This window comes from Trachypithecus francoisi, unplaced genomic scaffold (assembly GCF_009764315.1).
Source record: "Trachypithecus francoisi isolate TF-2019V2 unplaced genomic scaffold, Tfra_2.0 Lachesis_group0, whole genome shotgun sequence".
Lineage (NCBI taxonomy): Eukaryota > Metazoa > Chordata > Mammalia > Primates > Cercopithecidae > Trachypithecus > Trachypithecus francoisi.
In genome coordinates, this window is record NW_022681453.1 from 127024196 (window position 1) to 127042871 (window position 18676).

Genomic DNA, 18676 nt, shown 5'->3' on the forward strand with positions numbered 1-18676 from the left:
TATGGATGTGTTCATTTCTCTATAGGGGATTTCATTTTTAAATTGCTCCTTAACACAAGAAAGTGATTCATCACCCTAGGGCATTAGTGGCTTCCTTACAGATGATACCATCTTGGATTTATTCACAGGAAGTAATCCTCTCGAGTGGCTCAAATGATTATTTTTATAGTTTCCCATAAGAAATTCTTCCAGAATTCTTGGGAGATAGAAGTAGGGAAACTATTATCATTTTGCTGATAGGGAAGTCAAGGCTTAGAGATCTGTTCAAGGTCAAATAGAAAGTCATTGGCAGTGTTAGGAACTTATAGACCTCACAGACCTTAATAACTTTCTGTACCTTTGGTTCTTTATCAGTTTAAGGGTTTTGCATTTTGGAACCCTAGGAAAAATGGTAAAATCTAGAATACTTATAAAATAATACATTCTAAAATGAGTTCATGATTATTTCTTTTTATCACTGCCTTTCAATATGAAGCAGTCTTAGGTCTGAACTCTATATCCCCTTTAGTGGTAACCACTTCATGTAAGTTGCTTAGACTTCAATATGGGTTCCTAGAGTGTATTTTTTGGCATAAGAATAACCTAGTGGATATATATGTCTGTGTCCTCGATGAATGAGGTACCAAAGTAAATTATCTCCTAAGTTTTATGTGGCCGTAACAATATGTAGTTTCTTTTTTCAGCAAACTTAAAAATTCATGCAAGCTGAATTTATGCAAATCCATGTTTGTGGTTTGGCTGTGGTCAGCCTCAGGAAACAGAAATGCTATATAACTGCCACATAGAATGTGGTTTAAACCTGAGGTTTTATGGAGCCATGCAACATGCGTGGTGCCATCTCCAGTGATGCTTAACAGTGCATCCGGGATATGAAAAGATGACACTGCAAATTCTCACAAACATCATGCATAATTCATGGTAAGTCAGTATGTATATGTCTAATCATAGTAATGTACATGTTTTTTTTTTTTTTTTTGCAATTCCTTCTTTTCCTCTTTAATTTGATAACTTGCATCTTGAAAGATGAGAAAGCTTTGAATGGTCACTGCAAGAGCCAATGAAAATCCTGGGAAAAAATGTCTAAGGATCACCTTGATTCAATATAAGGCAACCACTAAAATGACATTTATAAAAACTATGTAGCAATGTGGAAAAATAAAGAAGCAGGTACAAAATTGAATGCACACTGACTGCGACTATGCAAAAAATTAAAATTATGCTTGCAATTATGCAAAAATGAGAGTATGCAAAATGAAGAGTTCTCAGGATCATGGGTGATACTTTCTCTCTTGTCCAAAATTTCTGGAGAAAGGTTTTATGTATACCTCATAAGCATAATGTAACTGGGGAGAAGGGACCCCAAGGGTGATTGCCAGTTGTCTAGCATTAATAGGTAAGGCTCAGGGAAGAAGGCTGGGGCACTGCTTTTGGGAGGATCACAAAATGAATCACAAGGAGCTGGGAGGGGAAGAGTCATGTCAGGTGAAAGTCTAAAGGGGTGGCTAAATATCAACTCTCAGACCACTTCTATAGATGGGCACGCAGTGACACTGGACATGTGCCAACAACTTGGGATAAACTAGCTCTACTGAACAGTTCAGCAGGAACTTCAGCCTGAGAAGAAAGGTCAGCCCCTGTAGGGCAGCTGGTGGAGTGACATTTTCAGAGCACAGAAATCTACTCCCATAACAGAAAACTGCTCAACAAATACTGAAGTGACAGGCTTTCTGGTTTTGTGCCAGGTGTGGAATTTTTCAAATGTGGTGGATGCAGAGGTAATTCTAATGCAAAGTAAGGATTTAATTTATCGTAAGTAGCACCTCAGATACAAGGACTTGAAACATATGTAGCAACCTCAATGCAATACATGGTTGTTACTGGTTATCTTACAGGGCTATCTGGTCTCCTGGTTCCGGCTGTTCAGTATTGTGTACTGCCCCAGTGGCCTCAGAATGGGCATGTATTTAAGGATTGGGCATCTGCTCCTTTTTGCAGCTTTGCTTTTGATTATGCATGTTTATGGCTATGTATCCACACATTCTCCTTTTCTCTATTTCTTCTCTCTCTGTCTCCCTCTCTCTCTCTCACACACACACACACATATATACACACACACTCTCAAGAACACTTTTTTTTGGAAGGAAAAATATATTTTCCCCCCATCTTAATGTGTTTATGCTTTTCTTTATCATATATATCTTTCCTTCAAAAATAGGAAGTATTTTTCAGATTTTACCATCTTATATTATTTCCTAGCAGTTGAAATTGCAAGAAATTTCCTTAATAAGTGAGGGAGGTATGATGAAAGGAAGTTTTTAAATGTGAACTCACTTGACCCAGCACTGCCATGTACTGCCGCACAGGCTGCGTGGACAGCACAGTCTTCTGGGGTTGTGCAATGCTGCAGCCCTGTGTAAAATTCCCTTTGTGTATTGTAAAAGGGGTATGATAGTAACCTACATGATGAAGTTGTTGGGAGGATTAAATGAGTAATATATAAAAAGTCTTTGGCACAGAGTGTAGCACATACTAAACGCTATATGTGTGTCTTGTTATCATTAGTCATCTAATAAACATGGTCTAAGACCAGAAAAGCTTAAGACAAATATTGGGTTAACAAATTTCACCTCTTGGTTTCCCTCATTTATGCTTTCTTTTTGTTACAATTTGTTTTACAGGATTGATTACTAAGTAGGTTTGCTTTAATGACAAGACAGGGAAGGAGTATTTGCAAGGTTAGGGACATTGAGATAAAGGATTTAAGATGTCTAACTTGTCTTTATTCTTTTTTGTAGGCCTAGAAAATAAAAAAATTAATGTCTTTATCAAAGTATAAATGATCCTTTCCTGACACCAAAAACTAGAATAACATAAACCAATGCTTCTTAGGAGCCACAGTGTGTACAGGATTCTTCTGCAGGGCTTCTTAAAACAGATTCCTGAGGCTGAGGCAGGAGAGCAGCGTGAACCCTAGAGGCGGAGCTTGCAGTGAGCCGAGATCGCACCACTGAATTCCAGCCTGGGCGACAGAGCAAGACTCCATTTCAAAACAAAACAAAACAAAACAAACAAAAAACAAAAACAAAAAACCCCCACAAAAACAAAAACAAAACAAAAAACTAGATTCCTGGGCCCCACCTCCAGAGTCTGAAGGTCAGAGTATAAATTTCTAACAAGCTCCAGGTGATGCTGATGCTGTGGTCCATGAACCACTCTTTGAGTCGACAGGTTGTAAAAAACATCTTTGGTAATTGTTCCCAAAGTCCAAGTCTTCTCCTGGGAAGACGTGGAGCACTAGAAAGCCTTGTAACTTTTTCTGGACTATGACTGGGGAAGGAGGTAATAACGTACATCTTAGTTCTTAGAGTTCTGAGGCTCCTGAATGCTGCTGGGAGCCCTTGGTTCCAACTAATGCAGCATGGGGACTGTAACTGTCTGTTGACTATAAGTCCAACCATACTGGCTTCTTAAAGGCTATGACTATGGTTATGTCATCTCTGTGTTCCAGCACCTAGCAAACACCTACCAAAAAATTAGGTTGTAAATAAGTTTGTGTAAAATAAATAAAATAGATTAAATCATTTCCATCAAAAATAATGTATTTTTTTTCAAAAGCAGCATTCTATCTTCCTCCTGAAGTTATTTCATAATAGAGAAAATGAAAAATTATTTTTTTCATATAGGTTCTCTCAGGACCAGTTCCAAAAAAATATAATTCCCTATTTAGTGCTCTCGCCCCGAACACTGAGGCTAAATGTCAGCAGCGTTCCCTGACCTGGCTCTGCTGTTTCTCCACTGTTCCTCCTCACTCACATGTGGGAAGAACCACGTTGGGAGCAGAGCAGAGTAAGGACCAATTATTTTTTAGAATTATAGCAGGTATTACTGTACTCAGTGTAACTATGTGTTTTCTCCCACAACTATGCCTAGAATATATATAGCAAAATTGTTGACATAATACATTTCTCCAAGTAATAGATTCTCAGATTTTTCTGTTTCTCCATTTTCTGCCTCTTCTTTTCAAGAGCAGGCTTTATGTTTTATTTCCTTGTCATTTCTCCCCTATGTTTGTAAGGTTGAAGAAGTCTGTTCACCTACAGAACCTAGGGGGACTTGCTCTTTCCCTCTTTGTTCTCTCACCATTTGGATTCTCCAAGGTGCCAGACTTGGTCAGAACTATGAGGAGGCCTTCTGCCTTGCAATCTATATCCTCTACTTCTATTAGATATGTCAAAATATTTGTGATGTGTGTTATATCCTTACATATAGGCAGAAGGAAGAGCAAGAGCAAAGGTGAAGGGAGGAAGAATATCAAACACTCGATGCTTCAAGGTGTTCCGTATGAATGGGGCATGAAGTGGAGGGGACATTAGATAAGCACGATGAGGCAGTTGGGGGCTGGATGACAATGAACAGCCTGTAAGCCCAATGGAGGAGTTTGCATTTTATTTGGGAGACAGTGCCTCACTATGTATTGGGTGCTCACCAGTAAGCCAAGCAGTGTTGGGGTCCATGGGGCATTGCTACTGTTGTTCATAAAAGTCCTGACCAAAGGGTATGATTTTTAAATCAAGTTCCTTGGAGTCTGGATGCAAAAGTAAAATTGCTCATTCATCTAGACAAAAACAAGTTACTTCCTTTTTTTAAAAAATGCAGAATTTACAAAGTTTTACATTTTTAGCTTAAAAATGTAACAGTATCTAACCTGTTTATGAGCTCAATTTGTTTATCTTGTAGTAAATGATTTGATTAATGAAATCCATCAACTTATGCAACATAACTCATTTTTTTCAGGGACTACTCCCATAGTTCATAAAATTTTATGTGTCAATTTTGGGGACACATTTAAGGTTTAAAGAGAGAAGCTGAGAATGCAGGGAAGTGATGATTGAACAACCCTTGACTGGAAGAAAACAACTTCCATGCTTAGTGTTTTTCTACAACAAAATTAATTAATTATTCACAAATTATACAAATGAGATAATTTTGTTAAAAAACAAAGTGATGAATGAATGTTTTTTCTATTCAGAACATCCAGCACAAAGCCTGGATGGTACATTCTCTCACCATTTCTTTAATAAGTCACTTATTCATATATTTCAAGAATGAGATCATTTGGCCAAAAAATACGATGAGGAATAAATAACAATTGTACTGAATGATCACGTGTGTGTGTGTGTGTGTGTGTGTGTGTGTTTCCTAGATCACAAGACAGGAAGGAAGTGGTACCCATTCCAACTGGGGGTAAACCATGTGAAAAATTAAACCAAAAATGGAAATGACAGAATTATAGAGTTGTTTTGGAGAAAAGGAAGAAAGCAATGGAGCATTTAAAAAAACAGGTTTGCAAGAACTGCATTTCTGTCAAACCTTATATATGCAGTGTCAGAATAAAAGACACGTTCCAGAGGCAGGGATCAGAGAGTGGTGCTGGGGAGAGAAGAAAAGACACGCACTGCAAAGACTGGATGGGAGAGAAGTAAAAGCGCAGCCACAGAATGACAAGGTCGGGGCAATGGCAGAGCATGGGCATCTCAGTCCAAAGTCAGAAGAGAAAAAGGGAACTTCACCTCTAAACTCTCCCTGTTGTTTACATATGAAAATAAGAAGAACATTTGTGTATGGGCTTCCTGATCCTTTGTCACTTTTATTATTATAAGTGATAAAATTGAATTTATAACATAAATCATGGAGGTATGAATATTTCCACTCACAATTGGTTTTCAAAGCCCTTCTGACAATAGACGCTGATTCAGTCAGTAACCACCAAGTTCACCTGCAGGGTTCATTAGACAAAAGCACTGGCAGCTGACTTCAAAACGGATGGGCCTGGAAGCTGAACTGTGCATACGGTTCACAATCTCCATGGCCAGTTGAGGGGGAGATGACAAACTGAACCAGGTGGAGAGGCCCTGAGAGATGAGCTGTAGAAAAACCATCTGTGTCAACATGGAGGAAACACTTTGTTAATCCCAGGGTAGTTTAGGAGATTTCAAAGTTCACTTTAAAAATCTTTAATATCTGTACCCTGATGGATACTGGGAAGATGTCACAAAGTTTGTGAGAACCATTTTAAGAAGAGTTAGGAAGTATCTAATATAAATATCTTTTTATAAAAATCTATCAGACAAATAGACTTTTAGCTGTGCACTTGAAATACACACTTTTCTCAAATGAATATTCTGGTTTGATTACTATGCTTATCTTACCAACATGGGACACTTGGAAGAAAGGAAAGGAAGCATCATAATTTAGAAAGGCAGTTATAGGAGTGGATGAACGAACTCAAGACTAAAGGCTGCAGACCCAAGTTCAAATATTGCCTGTGATGTGAAGCAAACTGGTGAACGCAGTCAAGTTACCTTTTTACTCCAAGACTTGCTTAACTGATTTTGATTATAACAGAACCAATATGATTAAGCTTCGTAGAACATCTTTTCATCAAAGTTTATCTGTACACCTAAATTGCTCCTTAAGCACTATTATCATATACATACACACTCCTTCCCCTATTAAGGTGACTAGAAATGGGTTCCACGGGATGGAATTTTTAACTTTTTAATCCATTGGATTAGAGTATCTTCTGAAATTCCTTCCAGGTCTAATATTTACAGTTCTCATTTTGATCAGATGAACCTACTTAAAAATCAACAGCAAAAATAAATAAGTACTGCAACACTCCTTCTACAACAAAAGGCTGAATAGGTTTCTTTTCAAGTTCTATACCAAATGGCTGAGTCTAATTTTAAGTACTACTGTCTCTTACTGTTACTTTTACATATCACACCATTTTTACACTCAACATGTCACCTCATGTCATTTCAATTATGCATTTGTTTTCTCACTGACTAAACATTGTGCCAGCACTTCTCTCTATTAGATTAAAAAGAAGGAAAACACGGGCTATTTGAAAATGACTTAACAGCAATACATTTTTCCAGCTTGAAAGTCTAGTCTTTTTCTTTTATGCTGCATGTAATGAACATAGGCTGTATATTAATATCTTAAAGTAAAGATACCTAATAGCATTTCAGATATTTGTTGAACTTGAGATGGTGACTCATGATGTCTCTCTTGGTGATTACAGTTTTTAACTGAGCCCTGTGAGTTAGTTGCATTACTGCTTGGAAAATTGGGGAAGATGGACTGGTAGAGGAGAGCTAGGTGTGTGCTTGCTAGTTAACAATGCTAGAACCTTGTTTACTCACAGAGATGGCTAGCCTGGCAAGAGCAGAAGACAGTAAACACAGTCCTGCATAGGTAGAAACATCAGCAATACTTCCTGCTCATAAATAACTGCCCTACTCATTTTATCAAATGGGGATTTTTTACATTTTAAATTGGCTAGTTTTCTTTGGAGGTACTTCAATTTCCCAAGGAACGTAAGGCCAGCGTCAATTATAACTTAATGTCCATTAATTTAATCAGATCAACAACTAGGTTAGTTTAATTTTCAGTGGGGAAAGTGTAAAATGGGAGAGAAACAGGAGAGCACATAGGACTCTTCTTGGATTTTAGAGACTCATGAGTATAGTAAGTCATAAACTGGACCCCATGGGCTATATACACACTCAGACTGTTTTGTCTGATTATATATTATTTAAAATTAAGAAAAATGTTGTAAACATGTAAAAAGAAAAGATTAATGCCTTTTTTGAAAAATTCGTATGTGTCGTGAGACTGAGCCCATTCCCAACAAAGTGGCAATCAGCCGAAGCTGGTAGGTGCTGCCACCTATACTGGGTCCAGCTCCCACCAAGTAGCCACCGACTCCCTCACTCCCTACGTTTCTTATGCACAGTCTACTAGCCTCATTTCTAGACCTGGATGATTGGAAAAGGCATTTGCATCCATGACCCCAGACTAGACTTTATTGTTTAAAATCATTATAAATCAATGTCCTAAAATTCCAATGACATCTTTTTCTTTTTCTTTTTCTTTTTTTAACTCTTATTTTAGGTTCAGGGCTACATGTACAGGTTTGTTATATGGGTAAACTGCATGTCATGGGGATATGTCGCACAGATTATCTCATTATCCAGATAATAAGCGTATTACCTGACAGGCAGTTTTTTGGTCCTCACCCTTCTCCCACCCTCCACCCTCAAGTAGGCCCTGGTGTCTGTTGTTCCCATCTTAATGTCCATATGTAATTGATGTTTAGCTCCCACTTATAAATGAGAACATGTGGTATTTGCTTTTCTGTTTCTGTGTTAGTTTGCTTAGTAAAACGACCTCCAGCTCCATCCATGTGGCTGCAAAGGACATGATCTTGTAAAAATCCAGGAAGATAACCTAGGAAATACCATTCTGGGCATAGAACTGTGCAAAGATTTCATGACAAAGATGCCAAAAGCAATTGCAACAAAAACAAAAGTTGACAAATGGCACCAAATTAAACTAAAGAGCTTCTGCACAGCAAAAGAAATTGCCAACAGAATAAACAGACAACCATAGAATGGGAGAAGGTATTCGCAAACTATGCATCTGACGAAGGTCTAATATCCAGAGTCTTTAAGGCACTTAAACAGATTCACAAAAAACAACTCCATTATAAAGTGGGCAAAGGACATGAATAAACACTTTTCAAAAGAAGACATACACACAGTCAACAAGCATATGAAAAAAATGCTCCACATCGCTAATCACTAGAGAAATGCATACTCAAACCACAGTGAGATACCAAGGAGATCTTACAGCTATTTAGTCTAACTATCTATCAACTACCACCATGCTTTCACCTCAGTACCTGCCATTTATAAAGCACTTACCACATGCCATGTACTTTGCTAGGCATTTATGTACAAGAACTTACTTATTCCTCCCAACAACTCTACAAAGTAGATGTTTTCCTCATTTTATAGCAGAGCAGCCTGTGGCTCAGAGAGCTGGTTAATTTTCCCGAATAGCTACAACATGGCCATAGTCTGTTTTCATTCAGATTTGTGACTGTAAAGGCCCTGCTCTTAACTACTGTGTAAGAGTGACACACACACATTCTGTGCTATATTCACAATGCCAAGCACATGGCCTGGCAGAAGAGCTGGCACCACTGAAAATGTGCTAGACTAGAGTATCTAATACTGTTCCACAGAAGGCATGCAGAATGTCTAATAGTAAACCAGTGGAAATAACCAAAGTGAAAATGTCATGACACCATATCCATCTCCAACTCATCATTCAGGAGGCACGAGTTACAGAGGAAAGAGTCCCAAGACAAAGGAGTGGTGGCTCTGGATTCTAGACTTGGGACTGACCAAAGGAGGCCAAACTGGACACATGGCTCTACAAGGGAGCACCCCCGTTTGAGCCTCACAGCAGTCATCTGAGCAGACGCTATTATTACATTGTACAGATGAAGAAACGGAAACTCAGAGAACTTGAACTACTTACTCCAAAGTCTTCTGCTTATTAATGGCAGGGCCAAGACTAGGAACCAGGGCAATGGATTCTTTCTTCAGCTATCTTGCCTGCCTCTGTGCCACTCTATGATACGGGACTCTCTGTGTTTTCTGGCTTTATACCATCAGACTTTAACAATCGGATTTTTAAAGTAAAGATTCTAAAATGAAGGATTTTAGATTTGCCCTTTGTGTTTTTTCTAGAGTCCATTGATGTAGGAGAATCAGTACACTAAATTGAAATGCATGAAGCTAAACCAACCAACCAAAAAATAAACTCAGCATCGTGAGTTTACAAGGAAAATACAAAGTAAGATACTTGGCATTACTGTAATTTTGCCCTCCAAATTATCAGTAACTCAGAATTGTTTTTATATTACTTGATACAAATAGGGAATATTTAGGAATAAAACGCAGGGTGATTATGCTTTCACTCTAGTAACTTTTCTATTTAACCTAATGGAAGAAATTTCCCCCTTCCATGTACAATACTTATTGATGATAAATAGTTTGCAGACAAGATGGGATTGATTGGACTGCAAGAGTGAATCTTTGTTTACTCCAATGCTGATTTCAGATAAACAGCAAATTTGAATAGTCTCTCTCATCCCAAATAAATCTGGCTTCTTTTCATTCAATTATTTTTCATCGATCAATGTTTCCTGAGGAAAACCCTAATAAGCCTATGTCAGCTGTGAGTGTAATTAAGGCAACTACAACTGCATAGTGCGCTTTGTCCTTCAGATGTCTCAGAGTTTCATGCTTCAGAATCTGTAGGCTGAGCAGGTGGTCTCCTTTCTGCAACTGTAGAGGAGGTTTCTGTTCTTCTGACCAAATACAGAGTTCTAAGAAGGTACCCAGGAACAGTGTTACACCTAGGATATCACACTTTGTAAGTGTCCTCAGGGGTAAATGGGATCTGAATTACATTTAAGTTAAGTCACCACATTGATATGACCAAGAAAGCATTGACCAGATGGGGCTGGCTACCACAACAAGGCAGGAACACGTATTACCCTCATCCATTTTACTGTCTGTGAGTCTGAGACCAAAGTTAGTTGCTTAGATGTTGGTAGGATCACACTATCTATTAGTACCAGATAAGCTGGGTATCTTCTCTGTTAATCTGTTTTCCTTGTTCTTCCATTTTAATTTCATGTTGGCCTATATTTTTCTCTTGAGGATCCATTTTCACAACAACCACTAGAACAGAACTGCAATCCAACTTGAATGCTTATGAGCTATTGGAGGCACAAGGGTGAGGTTTTAATTTATCTCTTCTTCTTCATTAGAAAAAGATCACAGAAGTTCTAGTGTCCATTGCTTTCTGCTCAAGCTTCCCTTACAAGGTGAAAAAGAGACTCTCAAAAAGGTTGTAAGCTGAGTGTGTGTTGTCTCTTCCCAGGACCCTTCTCATGCCTGGTAGAGGTTCTCCTTGAGGAGGTTGTGAGAGGAAAGGCAAGTGGTTTTCACAACTACCTTTTAGCTCTAGTTTTATTTACACTTGCTTTAAGGGGCATTTTTCTCCTGACAAAGCCATAGGGCTCAAGAGGGAAGTAAACAGTTAAGGAGTTGTTTGTGGGGAAGTTTATTCCTGTGAGGGTTAAATAAATAAATGTTGACCAATTATGATACTTTCCAGTAGATGGTTATTTTATATAATTAGAGCACTGAGACAAAACAGTTTCTTAATCCATTTCTAGCATGATCAGTAATGAGCAATGGTACAGAGCTATATGAGGTGACAGAAAGAGCATGGGACTGGATGGCAGGAGGGAGAGCTGGCTTCTAGGGCTCTCTCTGCACCTAACCAGGGAGTTGGGCAACTTCATTCAGCTTTCTGGATCTCAAAGTTCCTGTTTGCTAAACTGGGGATGAAGGGAGGTGGGGAGTGAAGTGGTGAAGCCTAGCTAATTAAAATGGCATAAATGACATACACTTCATAGAGCACTTTTACATATTTTAACTCAGAGAAACTCTAGGAGGTGGGAAGAGCAGAGTATCATTTTACAAATAATATCAGAAAACTTATTTGAAAATGAGAAAACTGAGCTCAGAGAGGTTCAAGATTACCAGGTTTCCATGTGGATTTAGCCAGACTGTAAACCTGGTTCTTTAAAGGTACCTTTGGTTGTAAATGGCTGTGGTTTTCTTGTTTTCTGGTCTTGTTATTACGTTAAATGCTTACGAATTCCAATTTTGAGATCCCTGGATAATGCCAGGTTGAAGAATGTTAAATTTATCAAAAGTTACATTTTTTTTTCTCTTTTAAAACTGAATTAGTTGTTTTCTCTGACCCAGTGATTCACAAAGTGTGGTCTGGAACCAGCAGCAGTAGCTGACTACTTAGAAATGCAAATTCTCAGGCCTCATGCATCTCAGACCTGCAGAATCAGAAACCCCGGGGGTGGGGCCCAGTAATCTATGTTATATCAAGCCCTCCTGGGGATGCTAAGGCAGCTAAAGCTTGAGAACTATTGCTCTGACCTGGATATACTTGTTCCCTCTGTAACTGGCTGAAATTTGGCATTTCCCAACCTACTTGCACTAAGGGTTATGCAACTGCAACTTTGAGTCCTATAACCAAGTAAATCCACAACATGCTGTTAAACCCATTTTTACAATACATGAGCCTGTAACTGTATACATCATATAACCAAAATAATCTATAAATTTATTAGTCTTTGTTACCTCCTTTAAGTCTACTTGGAATTTGAAAACATTTTTAAAAATTGTTATCTAGCTCCAGCTTATCATAAACCTTGAGTTAAGTTGGCTGTAACTAAAAATAGTAATTTATAATAGAATGAATTGGCTCAAAGTGGTTAATGTTTTTAATCCCTTAAGTCAAGGCACTTGACTATCTACTCCCACACCTGAAATCTCAGTAACTTCAGAAGGAAATTCATGTGTACATGAAACCTAAACAAGACCCTCCTTTCCTCCATTTAGGAAGGAATAGTTTCACAAATAATAAAAATATGTCATAATAGTTTTTTAAAATTTGTCTTTTAATATTTTTTTACAAAGCCAAACATAGCATTTACTAATTAGTTATATTATTTTTATGTCAAATGTTTGGGTTTTGGAGGCATTAAGGTTTTAATCCAATACATTCCCTTTGATTACCTTCTATGCTTAAAGTTTGAAAACCCTGGAGATTTCTGCTGGAAAATAGGGACTCTGACCCCAGTGTGATACATTTCTATTTAAATGACTGTGTGTGTGTGTGTGTGTGTGTTTGTGTGTATCATATGGCACCTTTTACCATAGGACATCAACACTCATTTAAGTGTTCTCTGAAATGTTTTTATACATATCCCAAATAAATTTTGTCAATACAATTTCACAAAGAGAGGAAAACAACATTGTCTTTAAAGAATAGAACCTTACATATTTCCAAAATACACTTTTTTTTTCCATGTTGAAATAACACAGAAATCATCTTTTACCTCCTTGAGTGAAGGCAGCCAGGAAGAACAAAATCCACATACACGGTGCTGCTTCTGTTATTAATTTGCTTATATAAGCAAGACTGTGGGCTTTCCGTGGAAGTACAAGATTTGCAAATCATATGACTGATAAAATGGCATATAGCTTACACAGCATTTGTAGAGTGACAGCTTCTGAATGACGGATTTAAAGAAATTAGGAGACTTCTGCCCATTGCAGAACTCCAATTATTTTATTTATCCTCTTTAGATTTTCTTTTGGCACCACTTACTGAAAAAGCTACCTGCAGTTATATGAAGATTGACTATAACATATTTCTACCATGTTTTTGAAAAGATATAGGAAGAATAAACTGAACATAAAGATTCCTCCATAATGCTATAGAGTTGTAATTTTATTATACATATAAAATACATATATATGTATAATGTCATCATATATGTATAACTCATATCTATGAGATGGAGCAATATTCAATTTCTGAAAAACAAATGTACATATACATACACACATGCTTAATTTATTGACCTCTTAAACTTTGAGATAATTTCTTATAGCTTTATAAAGACTAATTACAGTGTTTCCCCAGATATTTTACTTTGAGATATCATCACTGTCGTTGTTTCAATCTAGGATTTGCTCACAACATCAACACCAAATAAATCTCTCAAAAAAATGAAGGACTACTCTTTCTGCCAACAGCAAACACCAAAGCCAACTCATATTCATAATTACTCATCTTTTGAAACATGTTTTGACATGAATAATTCAGCAAAGCTGAGTCACTGCCAAATAGCACCGACTTGTGCAATGGCACTGGAAGAAATGTGATAACTACAGAGGCAAACAGCGACTCTGAGAAAATTGAATCCACCCTCATTTGATCCAGGTAATGAAAGTGCTATTTTCTGAAGAATCAGGAAGGTTTTGTTCTCTTCTTTTTTCTCTTTTTTCTTTAAGATTCCTTAACAATTAGTAAAATATGTTTAGTCACAACAATAGAAATTTTGTCAAAGTTATCATGAGAAAAAAGAACATGGCTTCCTTTGGCTTTTCATCACAAGGATCTTAAAATATAACTTTGTAGTTTTCTGAACACCAAAACTCAGTTAAAACACAAAGATTTAGGCAAAAAAGAAGGAAAGCAAAGAATAGCTTTGGGGTAGGAAGATAGCAAAGAAGAAGGAAAAAATAAGAATTTAACTTCTATATGATTAAGAAAGAAAATAACTAATTTTTCATTTTATTAGAGAAATGTATACATATATGTATTCTCATAATATACCCAGGTTTATTTTACTAGTTCATTTGCCAGGTGGGTCCAGTCCTTTGATCAGAATCCCAGTCTATGGGTGGGATCAGACATAGACTGCATGCCCTAAGTAATTAATCTGGCATAAAGTAACAGTTAATAGCCCAGTAGAGCACATGGGCTACAGCTCCACTCATCTTATTAACTTAACTGATAACATGGCACTCCACACATCCCCTACCCTGTTCTACACAGGAGCAGGAGGGCAATGACAAGAAAAACTCGGAAGCATTTTGAGTGAGTGCTGTAAAATCAATATATTCTGCACCTCGGTGGAGAGATGTTTTGGCAAGTTTTTCCAGAAGACCATCTCAGTTACTTCAGTTATTCCAAGCCTAACAAGCAAGTCTCTAAGTCAATTATTTCTGGTTGATACCTTCTGATGGTCATTTTTCCTTTTTTCAAAAATATGTACAATAGCTCCCTGAATGCAATTGTTATGATGCAAAACAAACTGCATGATCAGGAAACTGAGCAAATTCAGATGCCTGTCTGTAAATTACTGACTGCTTTCTTTCTAATCTTAATCTATTCAGATCTCTTTGAATTATTTCTCTCTCTACAGCTTTTGCATCGCTCTCAGAGGCGGTGCCACTTATGCATTAAATAGATGTGCAGTTATCTTGTCTCCTTGATAATTAACAGAGATGTTAAGGGCTAGTGCCAATTCAGTGGCATGGGCTGGAAACCTTCCATTACCTGGTATGTCATTGTTCATGCTCTATTAAGCAGTTTTCATTTCACCTTATAGGCCCATATAACATCCAAGCTAGAGGTTTCTCAAATTACAGGTGGTACTACAGATTTTATTAATAGCCTCTTCTTTTTGTTTTCAGAATCATCTTTATGTATATTGCAGACAATATGGAAAATTAAATTGGGCAATATATATGCCTTAATGTTCTCAGATTTTTTCTCTCTTTCTCTAAATTATAATTCATTGTTTCACAATATAGAATAATGGCAGTGTTTCTCATTTTCAAGATAATATATTTTATTGTTATTGTTTATCTTTTTCCCAAGCAAATTATCATTGTTGTTTTGACTCATTTTATCAAGTGATGCCTTTAATTTTCCAAAAGTTCTCTTACTCTAGTTTTATTTCCATCATTCATACATATAGAACACGCATGTTGGCATCAGGCAAAAGTCAGTGGATCAGAGGCATCGTATGGGGCGGCTTAGCTGCTCTCAAAATCTTGTTAGGCAGGCTTTAGTCAGACAGGCTAACACAGCTGCCAGAGAAGGGCTGAACACTCAAAAGGCTTTAGTCATCCAAATATACAGTATAACAGTAGAAAATGTATGTAAGTATTCACTTACCTGCTTTTGACCAACAATTATTTCGAGGTCTTCATCACTGCTTAGTTTTCCATATCCTTGTTCTTTACTTTTCTTGTGAAAGAATAATTTTAAATGATCATTTAGTTTCTATCCATTAACAATTTTAATTCCTACTTAATATTTTTAAAGATAAAAGTCTTAGCCTTGTTCACCAGTCATAATGCATCATTCTTTATATAAATCACTCATGTACAACAGCAAATGTTTTTATAGTCAAACTGCTGTCTTATCATTATTCATTAACAATATCTGCTTAGCCTCCACTATCCAACTTATACCTTTAATCTTTTTCTCAATATTCTTATGCTTCTCTTTTTAGTCCTGTAGTATCAGAAAAGATTCTTTAACACTTTGAGATAAATAAGCAATTCTTTGAAGAATCCTAGCACATTTTCTTAAAGATTGAAAATTAGTTTAGTTTTATACACAAGACTTCCAACTATTCAATGTTTAGTTTTAATGTCTTACATATTTTTTAAGAATAATAGAAGTATTATGCAACTCAGATAATGAATCTTCAGATTTTCAACATTTGCTTGCAAGTCAGATGAATACTGACATTGGAAAACCCAACTCAGACATAATTGTAAAGAGATAAATAAAATAATTTACAAAATTAGGTATTTGAAAAGTTGGAGGACAGACTATTTTAAGAGTTCATTTAAATGCACTTTTTTGGCATTTTGTCATAATTTATTTTGACCCAAAGACCACTCTCCATCTATTTCCTCCATAGCAAAATCTACAAATTCTAAAGTTAGAAAAGGACATAGATAATGACAATCATTTCACACTTGTGCTACAGGAGAAAGATAATACGTCTGAGCCTTTTTTTCTCCCAACGCAACGGTTGATGAGAATACTAGAAATGTCATGTTGTGTCTTCACACCAGTAACAAATGAAAAATAAAAACCACTACACAGTCAGCTGTAGTTCAAGGTTATTTATTTATTTTAAAGATTCTTGCTTTAGTTATTAATCAACATCAACTTGAATTAAGGGAATTAAAAAGCTTATGTTTGCATCTACTGAGTCATATTAGGGTCCTCATCTCATTGGGGGAAGAGATATATCCATCAGTGAACATGATATAAATCTTCACAATGTGAGCACAATTCTTAGTTTTTCCCCATAACATTCAAAAACCAGAATTACGCATTTTTTTTCCCCACAAAAACATACCTCCAATTTTTGTGGGATTTTCTTTTTACTGTAATAAAGACATTTCTGAGTCTTCCAAGTATTAGGATGCATAAATAAAACCCAAATTCTCATTTATATATTAATGAACTTAGCCACTCAGAACAGAACAGATGGCCACAGCATTTCTCCCTATTTTATTCTTGTCCTCATTTGAGGTTCCATTTCAAGATTGATGGAAAACAAAAAGAACAAGGTTGGTTTCAGCAACTTCCTTCCTATCACTTTGCTTTTGTATTCTTTTTGTTCACTGGTTGCCATAAGATATTGTCTAGAGAGCCTCTAATGCAAAACACTTAGAAATGCCTTTCCAAATATTGATCTGTATACGTACCAAGTAGCTCATTTGCATGACCCGGTTTCTGGACAAAAGGACATTAAGTAGAGATGGAATGTGGGTTCTTCCATCCATTTCACTGTCAGACATCCCAGAATTCTTTGTGCCAGTGGCAGTGGCTTCCTTGCCAGAACTTGCTGACCAGAGAACCACAGATCTTGCCCAGCAACAGCATTAATAATGTACAACAATAATTGAAGTATTCCTGAATCATTGTCTTGACTTTGTAAACATTGTGAAATTTTTGGCTAGCACAAAAAAGTCACTGAAATGAAAATTTCTTTTTCTAACTAATTTTAATCCATGCATTTCTATACTCTTTGACTGTTGTTCCCATTTAATGTTTTTAAACATCCACCTATTTTAAATTATATAATTTTTTTATTTACTTCTCTGCATATGGACTCTTCAGCCTCCTCATTATAAAAGCTCTTGATTTTCCCTTTTTAATCTCCTATTCTAAACTTTCTTGACAATCACTGCTAATAGAATGTCAGCACTCACAGAACATCATTCGAAACTGCAATTTCTGCAAATACCAAATTCTGCCTCTCCAGTCTCAACTCCTTATCTAATTTAGTAATAAATTTTCCTGGGAAGACGCTAGTTCAGGGAAGGAAATTATGTCCCCCAACTAATCTAAATAGAAGCTGGCATTTTCCAAGAGTGGGAGGAGGCATTTAGAACTCTGGTTTTGTACTTAAACCTCTAGTCTCCAAACAGCACACAACAGTACACAAAGCCGAAGCCTTACAGTTTGACTCTAGAATTAAGCAATATTTTCTAGTTCATCCCATAACCCTGGGGGGATTAATCCTTTTCTAAGCCATAATGGTATTCACTCACTTACTGCTTATTTCTAGCGCGAGCATAATCCTCTTTCAAGCACTCAGCTTCCCACTTTGACTGCTTAGCTCAGCCAGCCCAGGCAGGGATCTTCAGCTCTCCTCCCTCCTCCCAGCCGGGAATCCCTGTCTTCTATCTATGCACTTTTGTCAAGCACAAAAAAGCAAGTCCACAGCTTCTGCATGGTCTTTCACAGTAGCCAAAGGACTGAACTAGAAGGAAATAGAAAGCTAATCTCTCCACCGTCCAAGTGTGAGGGGGCAGGGCTTCTGTGGGAGGAGAAGCCACAGGGCAATCACTTCCTGTGCTCCTCCCACCTTCAGTGGCAAGACACTGGAGCTGAGGATTTCCACTGAGGCAGTAAGGTTAGGCGCCTGTCCACCTGGCCTTAACATGCTGCCCATTTATGGCCGACTTTGTGCACTGTTGCCCTAGGTGCAGCCGAGGAGGGAGCATTAGTGCAGTGGAGCTAAAATGGTGAGGACCTAAGGCGGGAAAGGTAAGGAAAGAGGGAAAGGAAATAGTATTTCTTTGCTGACGGTGCCTCACCCCCACAAGAAGCTTTCAGCTCAGGATAACGTGTCCAATCTCTGAAACCCCAAACACAGTATCTCCCATCTTTCCACACCATTCTGAATCCTTTCTGACCTGCAGGAGACGTATCTTTGTTAGTTCTTTGTTAATGCTGATAACTTTTTGATACTTTGCATTAGATGGGTAATTTTCTTAAGAACATTGAGCCTAACTGGTAATTTTTCCTCTCTATAGACTTCCACCATCTC

At 37.2% G+C, this 18676-nt stretch overlaps 1 protein-coding gene across 1 annotated transcript in view; it reads right to left on the bottom strand.

Annotated features, from left to right (window-relative positions):
• The window catches only part of PEX5L (peroxisomal biogenesis factor 5 like), a 184636-nt gene extending 167421 nt beyond the window's left edge, over positions 1-17215 (bottom strand). Inside the window, exons 1-2 of the mRNA XM_033211780.1 lie at positions 17046-17215; positions 15490-15561 (exon numbers count right to left, since the gene is read on the bottom strand). Coding sequence (XP_033067671.1) covers positions 15490-15561; positions 17046-17138 — 165 coding nt within the window. The 5' untranslated portion in view covers positions 17139-17215. The remainder of the gene's footprint in view (positions 1-15489; positions 15562-17045) is intronic.
• Positions 17216-18676: the final 1461 nt, after the last annotated feature.